The 10,808-nt window shown below is 41.8% G+C and overlaps 1 protein-coding gene across 2 annotated transcripts in view; it reads left to right on the top strand.

Annotated features, from left to right (window-relative positions):
- LOC116398542 (gamma-aminobutyric acid receptor subunit pi) overlaps window positions 1–8,912 on the top strand; it is a 74,975-nt gene extending 66,063 nt beyond the window's left edge. For both annotated transcript variants that reach the window (XM_031874938.1, XM_031874928.1), the window contains 4 exons: window positions 3,097–3,234; window positions 3,344–3,496; window positions 4,740–4,930; window positions 5,142–8,912. In XM_031874938.1, coding sequence (XP_031730798.1) covers window positions 3,097–3,234; window positions 3,344–3,496; window positions 4,740–4,930; window positions 5,142–5,519 — 860 coding nt within the window. In that variant the 3' untranslated portion in view covers window positions 5,520–8,912. The remainder of the gene's footprint in view (window positions 1–3,096; window positions 3,235–3,343; window positions 3,497–4,739; window positions 4,931–5,141) is intronic.
- The last annotated feature ends 1,896 nt before the right edge of the window (window positions 8,913–10,808 follow it).

The raw sequence follows: 10,808 nt of genomic DNA, 5'->3' as shown, positions 1-10,808 counted from the left end.
TCTCTCTCTCTCTCTCTCTCTCTCTCTCTCTCTCTCTCTCTCTCTCATCCTGCTGCTCCATCTCTGCTGTTTTTTTTCTCCCCTCTGTCTCTCTCTCTCTTTCAATCTCTACTTCCTTCTTTGCTCTGTCTCTTTATGAAGATGCATATTGAAGGATTTATTTTTTCTTTTAATGCCGTGCCAAAGGTGGATCCTCCGCACTGGAGGATGGTTTAAAAGAGAGCGCCGTGGTGGGGGGGGGTGCGGTGCGTTTAGATCGGGATTGCGGTGAAATATTTAGTGCATTCTGACGGCAGCAAAAAAAGTCAGAGGATAGTCGCTGTCCTTTGTGATGTAACTTTTTCCCCCCTCTTTGATCATGTATATGGCTACTTGTTTTCAAGGGGCGAATGGAAAGGTCGTGTAACTCATTCCACGCCAGTCACGAGCCATTTGCGTCTCTAATTTGTACACTAATGTCCGGGCTTTAGGTCAGGAGAATAATGAGTTATTCTAATAAGGACAACGAGAGAGAGAGAGGGAGAAAAACAGTGAATCTACAGGACCTCTCAGCAGCTACGTCACCACTTCCCTTCATTAGGGGACTTTGCTCCCAGCACCATAGCTCACAATCGGTCAATAATACATGACTCCATACTAGGGTTTACATCTGTAACGTTAATGAGCATTTCCTGTTGGACATACAAGAGAGGTGTGTTATTCCAGCTCCGGCTTACGTTTCTTATTCTCTTGCTCCCTCTGCAGATAAATGAGAAAAATACACCTCAGAGGTTGTGAATCACACCTTTTTTTACTTTATTCTGTCCTCAACAAATATAAATCATAGATAATTATTATAGAGTAACATTGTACCATCAATATGTAGCGCTGCCACACTTTAGCTGCCGCATCTCTGACCATAGTGCCGTCTCATTCCCGAGATTTATTTGGGTTATCGGGGGTCTCGAGGGGCCTAGTGTGCAATGTGCATGATTAGTCTGTTACGGCACGATGGCGAGAGTTAAGCTCCTCATCAGGACTCTTTACCAACCCCCCCCCCCATTTGAAGACGTGAACACGAGTGCCGCAAATGCATTTCCATTAGCAAAGTCCTGTTGGATCTCCGTGTGTCAAGCTGCGTTAGAGCGGAGACCGTTCCGTTTCCACTGTGACTGTACGGCTCCATACATGAAAGATTAACATCGTGTTTTAGAGTCTTTAAAGTGTCGTGTTGTTTTAACGGCTAACACGCGGCGCTTTAGCGGTCGGTGGGGACTTTAGCTATCTTTAGCTCTTAGCTTCTCACGGCTAACATGACATCTTAAGAGGGGACACTAAGGTGAACGGGGTTAAACTATTCAACCAATAGATACCCCCATGAAACATTACCATTACATTAAGAAGTTTTTATTAAATTGTATGTTTTAAATATGCAAACGAGGCAGTATCTAATTAAATATGTGCTAATTTGCATACATTTCCAGAACAGAAATCTGAACATTGGATAAAGACAGATTTAAAATTCTTGTTTCATTTTGTTGACATATTAGAGTCAAAAGTTTTTACAGAGGGGATTTTGGATATCTCATATTTATCACCCCATGAATCAGAAAATACTCCACAGCCATAAAAAAAGAAACCCCATGTTTTTAGTAATAAAGTGTTGTTTATATCAGGCTGTAAATGATATATAAAGAGACCGCTCAGGGACACAAATTGACAAAGTGTAGCAACAAAAAGACCTAAATGTGGATCGTGTACTTTTCTCTCCACAAGTCTGAAAGATTACACGTTATGGAAGCAAAAATAGCCCAAAATCTCTGCCCTTAAACTTGATTTTCAGGAGTTTCCGCATTCCCCTTTGGTTTTATGCAAAATGCTTCTCTCGTGTGGATGAGAAGCATCAGAGGGAATTTACCACCCGCTATGGGTTGCAATCCCAAACAACTCAGCCATGAGAGGACCAGACTTCAGCATAGCTGGAGCCGTTAACATTCACAGCTGTTCCCTCAATTGCTGCTTTGGGGTTTAGCAAAAACTGTTAAAGCTGTTTCTACATCATCATCAGCATCATCATCACCACCATCACCACAATAGTTATAAATTATAGCAGCTTTCTAAGCTAATGTCTAACGTGCTCGTCATGTTTTCCACCTGCACAAACACTGAAACTGCTCCAGGAAGAAGTAAATGTATTTGTTCCATCTAATGTATAACGCTGACGCATTATCAACTCATAAAGTTTTTATAGAGAACAGCTGTCACGGAACAACATTAGCGATCGGTTGGATATTCACCGTCCTTCTTAGCAGGCCTGGTCGAGTCCTGCGGGACGTGTCTGTCTCTTTAGCCACTAAAAGCTCCACCATGTCCAGCAGCTAGACGCTAACGGCGTCTGACTGCTGTTTGGTGCTTGGTAGGGAGTGTGCAGTGGCTTAATCAGAGTTTTTTTTTTTCTTGCTGCCTGCTGCAGCAAGAAACAAGCTTAGGAAGACTGATGTAGAATATAATTGTATTACAGTCAAAAGAGTTGATTTATGGAACCACTGTAGGGAAGAAAGTGGAAATAGATATTTTAAAAAAATAGCACACTGAATGGATATTTAATGGGTGGTCGTTGTTTTAAATACCTCATTTTCATTTGGTTTGATTGACGTGATCGAGGTGTGTCTGGTGAAAGTTTGAATAATGTTTGATTAATACGTTTACTGATCAAACAGTAAGTATTCACTTCTTCCTACTCCTTTTTCGGACATTCAACGCTTAATTATGTTGTTCTTGAGAGATTGTTGTACAGCCTATATTTAATGGGTATTCTTGTCTTCTCTTATATTCTATATAATAGGCTTATACTGTCTTAAATGTTCAAAATTCAAATCTAATCTTAATGAGAGTGATAAGTCTGAAACGAAACAGTAAAGTTGCCATAAAACCAAAACCAGTGAGTTGAAAGCAGACTGTTTTATAGGGGAACTAAAGAATTGGGTGATAATTCTCTGTGGGTTCTTTACTACAAGCATATTGATTTATACTTATTTCAGCCTCTTTTATTTAAAATATATATTGATGAGTGCAGCTTTTTCTGTAATAAAAATGTCATTTCCATCTCCCCTACAGGGGGTTACAACATCAACGATGTCATGTTCTACTGGACCCGAGGAAACGAGTCCGTCAGCGGTTTAGACACTCTGCAGCTGGCCCAGTACACGGTGGAGGACCACTACACGTCCGTCTCAGAGGCCGTTTATGAGACCGGTAACGAGTTACTCCCAGGGCTACGCTCATTTTTTAATGGCAGCCGTTAAATGTCGTTTTCTGTTATTAAGTATCGTACGCTGACAGACTTCTGTCCCTCTTCTCCAAGGCAATTACCCGAAGCTGGTCTTCCATTTTGAGCTGAGGAGGAGCATTCTGTACTTCATCCTCGAGACTTACGTCCCCTCCAGCCTGCTTGTTGTCCTCTCGTGGGTTTCCTTCTGGATTTCCCTGTCCTCCGTTCCAGCTCGTATCTGTATAGGTACGAAACAAAGCATCCTTTTTGCCTTCCTGGGTAAAACGTCACCCACTTTTACAATACACCAAACCGTATGCAGATGCTGTGCATCACTGTAGGAGCTGTGTGCTCGGTACTTATTTTGTACCTTATTTCTCTTCTTCATCAGTCATCGGTATGATCGCTACGACACTGAGACTTCAATACTGTCCTTTAGTGAGCACAGATGTTGCTTTAGGTTTTGGTTTTCGAGGGCTGATGGTTGAATAGAGCCTCTGTGACACTGTCGTTATCTAGTGGCAACATCCGAACATGGATGTTGCATTGAATTAAATCCACCGCTATACTGCAGGGGCTTCAGGGGGCACAAAGTTCTCGAAACAAAGAATACTACAATATATCCTGCTTCATGGACCACCGGATGTGAAGGGCTTGATTTCAGCGAAGTCGGTGCAGGTTTCTTCTGAACTTTTGTCTCATATGTGAGGACATTGGATACATGAGATACTCCAGATGAGGGCGTATTAATCTGTAGCAGTACTTCCCAAAGACTAGGTCGGGACCCACTGGTGGGTCCAAGGGAGATTTTCATTAGATAAGTTTGCAGAATTTCTTCCATAGTCTTTCATTTATTAATTATATCTGCAGTACTATATTTGTGCCACATCAGGGAGGCTGAATGTTCGTATTTTTTAAATAATTGTAGCCACAATGTAGCAACATTGAATCTAATATAAATGGCTAGCGTACATTCTGTTTGTTAATGAAAGGAAGGAGATGGCCTGTTAACTCCGACTAAATGCATTTATTTGGTCTCATTTATAAAATTTTTCGTAGGTTTCAATAACAAAGGCATAAGTAGTGATTTATCAAATGCATATCTCTTTGAAATGGCTGGTTTACCTGTTAAAGATAACATGAGGTGATGGCCGTTAAAATGGTCAGGAACGTTCATTTATGCACAGATTTCTCCCCAGAAAAAAATGCCTGTTTATCCAAATCTTCATCTATGCCATTGACCCCTATTGTTACCAAAAAAACACAGTAATCACACAGCAGATTGTATTCACTGACTAGTTAGTTGGGTGGTTGTCCCCTGGTTTGAAAACCACCAAAAAGTTTGTTTTCAAATCTCCCATAACGTTGAATACCCATAACCATGAAAAATAAACCTTACTCCTTACACCCCATAAAACACATTGCCAACTTTGGCAAAGAATCCGTATTTCACCAGCGTCTCTCTGTGTGTATTTTACTTGCGTGCCAGGAGTGACCACAGTACTGACCATGACCACTCTAATGATGGGAGCCCGGACGTCACTGCCCAATGCCAACTGCTTCATCAAGGCCATTGACGTTTACCTGGGCATCTGCTTCAGCTTCATCTTCGGAGCGCTCATTGAGTACGCCGTGGCCCACTTCTGCAGCCTCACTCACCTCGACACGCACTTGATCATGGTGAGACCCTCCTGGATGTGCTGTGTTATTGTTAAGTGTTGTGGTCACGGTCATTGTCCTCACAAATGGTGCTCATTGTCATCGTCATGTCATCGCGGTGCTCTTTGGGGTGAGTAAAACAAGTGGCACGAGCTCTCTCAAACTTTGGATGTGTCGCGTTCTTGTTTCTGTTCGAAACTCACCCTTTCGTCGGCTCCCGTTTCTCTTGCAGTACGGCCACCACATGCACGACCTGGACGACGAAATGAACGGCATCATCACCACCATCACCAATCACAACAGGGCCAAGAGACGCAAGGACGCCGCCGCCGCCGCCGCCGTCGCGGCCGCGACCCCGCCGGCCACTTCCCTAGAACTCATTGTGAGCCCGTCCAGCCCCTCGGGCAGCGAGCCTAAGCCCGAGGCGTCGCCCCCGAAGCGCACCCACTGGTGCCTCACCGCCCTGGCCACTGTCCGCAAAGTGCTCCGCAAACTATATTGCTGTCGCATAGAGAACCCCCACCACATAGACAACTACTCCAGAGTCACCTTCCCTCTCTCGTTCGTCATGGTCAACCTGCTCTACTGGACTTATTATCTGTACTTCTAGCATTCGCTCGAGTGCAGCACATGTCCCGGAGAGTGGTGTGTAGACGAGAAGTGTATTCTACTGTACAGTAAGCGTTATTTCGGTGTGTTTTGAGATGAGTGTGTACAATTTCAGCATTTGGATTCATGAGCGAAGTAGCATACTTACATAAAGGGCTGTTTCTGAGGGGGGTAAAGAGAGACGCCTACGATTACAGCTCCATCTTAAAACATTGTGTAGTCAAACTCACAGTCAAACTGTAGTCAAAAGTTTTATACAGCCGGTAAATAATAGGCCCGTCCGACACAGACTGGGCGAAATTCGATCGACGCTGATACACCTTGAGATTAAATGAACGTCACTTAAAGAAACAGATCGCCCAGTCTGCATCTTTTTCGGCGTAGTGTTTTTCGTTCCTCGTGCAGGTCGTTACTGTCGGACACGCAGAAGATGGAGCTGTAATTTAAGGCGTCATGACGGAGGGAGAGCGAATCCCACTTTGATTCTCTGTTGTGATGGAATGATTATCGACACTTTACGACTTCATCTTCCATTTCTGCCTGCAGGTACAATATTTAGTTGGAAAAAGCAAAAGTAATGGATGGGGGAAGAAGGATGAAAGAAAGAGGCGAGGGAGCTGGAAAAAAAACTCTACATGAAGAGTGTGTTAAAAAACTATAAATCAGTCTCCCAGGGACGTTCTGCTGCTGAAATCTCTCTTTCTTCTGTGTCCTTCCACAAGTTATTTTTAATTCACTGAGCAGTGCTGTGTCTCTTTGCTTGCATTTCTTTTTTCATAGACACTATAAATGTAGTGGCCTTTGATCCCTTCAGTTGTGTTCTGGAAATCTGGCCACCCTGAACAGTATTGTGGCACTTGTCATCCCACAAATGTGCTCCGCAGTTTCACAAGGACAGAAACAAAGCCACAACATGAGAATACGTGGCATAAATATGACATTATGAGATTAACAATCATGTGATTAAATAGAGTGAAATATATCGATCAGAAGTTGTGAAATCATTTTTCCAATTATTAAAGAGTTATTGTAACATTTTATGTTTTTAATATTTTTGTTTTCATTATTTCATTCTATTTTATTTCAGGATGTCACTTTCCAAACCTCTCATAGGGGCATTTCTCCCAATCACACTTTTTATTTCAGAATTTCATAATGCTGAGCTTCTCGTATCAGGGCACAATTAAAGCTAACATTCCCAAAATTGGACCAGCTAGCTCCTGGTAGTCGTGAGCAACGACTGTACTGAAGTCATTTTAAATCAACCAACTAGCTGCTGCAAAAAAAAACTGTTCAAAGACACAGAAACTAACCTCTACTTTTGTTTGGCTACAAGGCCACTATGCTAGCCAGTTAGCTAGCTAGCTAGCTCGGATAGTTGGTAAGCATGAATCATTTACTTGACATTGAACTGAGGGTTGAACTGTGCTGCTAGCTAGCAAGCTAGCAGCACAGTTCTGGTCTGTGAAGTGAGTTTTGGGGCAAGGTGAACGCTATTAAAAAATGACATTTTGAAATAAAATGTTCTATAATTACCTAAAAAAGAACTCCTTTAATACTGTAATTAATTTCTATAATTAAATTATTTCACAATTTATTGGTCTATTTCAGGCTATACGTTTCACTTTATTTATTCACTATTGTGTTTTGCATTTTGTTGTATTTATTTATTCAATATTGAACACTTTGTGTGTCGATATTGGGCAGGTGTAATGCCACATTGATAGGTTAACAGGTACCACATATTAGTGATATATACAGCGCTATTCATGGGCTGCTGGTCGTGTTTCTCCCTGTGCTTTTGTAAAACATCAAGCAGTAGTCAGACCAAGATGTGTTAGACATTGTAGAGTGATTTGAATATGAATGAAATTACCAACATATTTCAACAGGATGTCGTCATCTGTGCATTATCCAAATCAGAGGGGAAAAAAGCGCTGGATGTGCTTGAGGTGTCACTTGTCTCCTCAGCTTTTCAGGCCAATGTCAAATCTTTTGCTGTGTGAGTATTTCAGTTCAGGACAAACAGTGTGTTCGCTACCTGTGACGTGAACCAAAGAGCCAAAGATTCCACTTTGATTTCCTCTTTGTTTCCCTTTAGATCAGATTTGAAATGCATTTTTTTTAAATGTTAATATCACGTTTGTTATCGATGGGATCATTCTGAAATAGCATGCAGTCAACCGGCAGACGAGCGTGACACAGAAACCAGGATTCAGTTTCAACAACAGAGATGCATGTTTATTTATTGCTGTATTCTATATTACTGTGACATACATACACTCACTCACTCCATTTCAATTTCAAGAACTACCATTCGATGTGTATTGAACAATAAGCTAAATTGGCAATATCTATTTATCGCCTTTTGAACTGATTATGTTCAAATTGTATCTGCATCGTTTCTCATGTTTTAATCTACCTTTTTTTTAATATGTCATCAACTTACAAACGTTTTGATTGCTCTCCTTGCCTGACGATAATAGAAAAGTAGGATTTACTTTGGTTTCTGTTCTTCCCGCATGGTTATCAAGTGCAACTTTTGTTTACTCTGCTTTGCTTGATTTTGTTTCAGTTTAATATGACGGAGGAGAGTAAAATCATGAAATGCACAGCCGAGGCTATTGAAAGGATTCAATCTGTAATTGCTAAGGATGCAACTTTGATTTGGGATCTCCAGAACTGCAGGATTGTCAAACTTGTGTTGTCATTTCCAGTTATTCGAATCTTATCGAAAAGGACATGTGATGGGCGATGGTGTTCATTTGCCTTTTGAGCTGCGTACCCCTCGGTGGCAGCGCGGAGCACTGACCCTTAGAAAAGTGTATGTGTTAAAACACAGACTCAGGTCAGGATTTACACAAAAATAGCGCCACGGTTGTAATTTTGATCGTCTACCAAGTGAACGGTAGGAGAAACGAATGCCGATACGGAGCCAGAGAGCCACAAGAGCACCCACGTAGAACGTCTTTTTCCACTCGACGATTGAAGTTGATCCACACACACACAAAGCTCAAGAGCATCAATTGTCTTATGGCTCCCCCAGTCGCAACTACATTGCTAGTGCTGGTTTGGATGTGATAATGTGTTGCAGAAAACAAAACATTATGGGCAACGTTGCCAGAACATAATGTGGAGCAACTTTTGGGCAACAGAAAAATGGCTACCGTTGGACCGCCCTTTCTTTCCCGTTGTGGTACGTGTCTAATAATGCCTCAAGGTGACGTTGGCTACCAACCTCACAGATCCTGGGACATGTTCATGTGAAATGTATTTACATACCATGCTAGTATAGGCATCGGTTTCGCTAAACCTGTTGTAAATAAATACTAACACTGTGCATGTTTATTAGGTGTATGAATATGGATGATAGCAATAAAAGAGGTTTAACGTGTGTTCTGGTTTATGCGTTTATGACATTGGTTCGTATCATGATTTTTCAAAACAAAGTCTGCTAATTGTCCCAACATTTGCATTGAGAAGTGCAGCAGGTTGGACCATAGCTAGCCTGCAGACATGCCAAATGTGTGTGTGTGTGTGTGTGTGTGTGTGTGTGTGTGTGTGTGTGTGTGTGTGTGTGTGTGTGTTTCCAGATGCTGGAGCAGCAGTGTCCCAGTGAGAGTGGTGGAGAATATGAGTTAATTTAGCTCTGAGTCAGCAAAATACAGAAGGAGAGGATGATCTGAGGTCATCATACCCGCACATAATTGAAAAGAAGCAAAGATTTTCCATTACCTCGAAGTATGTGATTAAAGTGAACTAACTACATTTCTTCTCATTAAGACGGTGAAAGAAAAAAATGTAGCTCTGACTGCAGCTGTTACAGGGCTGATTCTTTGTGTTCTTGGTCAGTCTCACTATATATATATATATATATATATATATGTATAAAAAGACCGTGTTCACGGCTCCTTTCATTCCTTAAGCCGCGCTGTACGTGGCAACACAACAAAGCAATAAGAAAATATAATAAAACATTTAGACAAAAGCACACTTTTTTTCAGCAAGCACCACAGTAGCATAGAATTAGAGTAACCCCTGGTTACACGCGTCGCACACATTTATTATAGGCCAAACAAAGGTCAGCATCACAAGCAAGACAGTTTTATTCAATTTTCTTCTCTGGATGAACCTTAATTGTGAAGTCCAGACAGCCTCACACTGTAACCTCGAGTCAATAACTTTGTTGGCAAAATTGAAAAAGAGGAGTGTAAATACTGGTGCAACAACGCCTCCAGTCTTCATAATCCTCATGCTTCAAATCCCGATCCTCGGCTGATTCAATCTCATTCAGAAATCTCTTTAAGAAGAGATCATCGGTGGGGCACAGCACATATCAAAGGTGCAGGTTTTCACCTTCCCAGGTATTCTCCACTGGAATTATGTTATGCTCAGCTTTGATAATAAATCGTCTAAACTGTCCATATACCCTCTCAATGTGCGTAGTATCCCTGGAGTTCTCTCACTCTCCTGTTAGATGCACAGCCGCACAAAAGTGCAACATATGAAGATTACAGGCAGTTTTCTGAAACATTTGTGAACAAAGCACATCATAAAATTGACTTGCAGCCAATTTCAAGCCAAACCGCTACAATGTAATCCTTCAACAACATATGGAGAAAGCTCGGTCCTTTAAATCAGTGTTTTTCAACCTTTTCTGAGCCGCGGCACATTGTTTACATTAAAAAGATCCCGCGGCACACCAACAACCAAAAAAGTTGCAAAATGACACCTTTTAGCATAATACAGCAGATATGCAGGGGTGTCAAACTCAATCCCAGAGAGAGACTACGTTGAGGGCCAAATAAGGTCAACATTTAATAAACAGGATAGAAGGGATATTGGACAAATAGGCTACATTATTTTATGCATACATACCAGAGCCAGATGTTTGGCATCTTTTCTTGGCTGCCAGTTCATTAATATCTTATGGGTTAGGTTCTGTGGAAACCCTCAAGATGGAGTGAAGGTGTGCATCAGTGAGACAACTCCTCTGTGGGTTTGTGTTCATCTTCATCACAGAGAAAAGCTGCTCACACAGGTACATGTATGTGCTTCCAAACATGGAGAGCATTTGAGCAGCATGTAGGCGGAGTTAAGGCATTGTTTTGGGGATGAAGCTTGGAAACTGTGCAGCGCCCACAGAGTCATACTTTGCCTTGAGAGTGTCATCACACTGGAGGTCTATCAGCTCCATTTGGATGTGCACAGTGTGCTCTTTCTACGTCAACTGCAAACGGATGGCTGAGCAGTTCTAATTTAAATTTCTGAGCTGCAAAGTCGGCAAATC

The sequence above is a fragment of the Anarrhichthys ocellatus genome, unplaced genomic scaffold, assembly GCF_004355925.1.
Source record: "Anarrhichthys ocellatus isolate YVR2014 unplaced genomic scaffold, GSC_Weel_1.0 scaffold3, whole genome shotgun sequence".
Classification (NCBI taxonomy): Eukaryota; Metazoa; Chordata; class Actinopteri; order Perciformes; family Anarhichadidae; genus Anarrhichthys; species Anarrhichthys ocellatus.
Note: the sequence above shows the minus strand (reverse complement) of the source record. Positions and strands in the feature narration are given on the sequence as shown.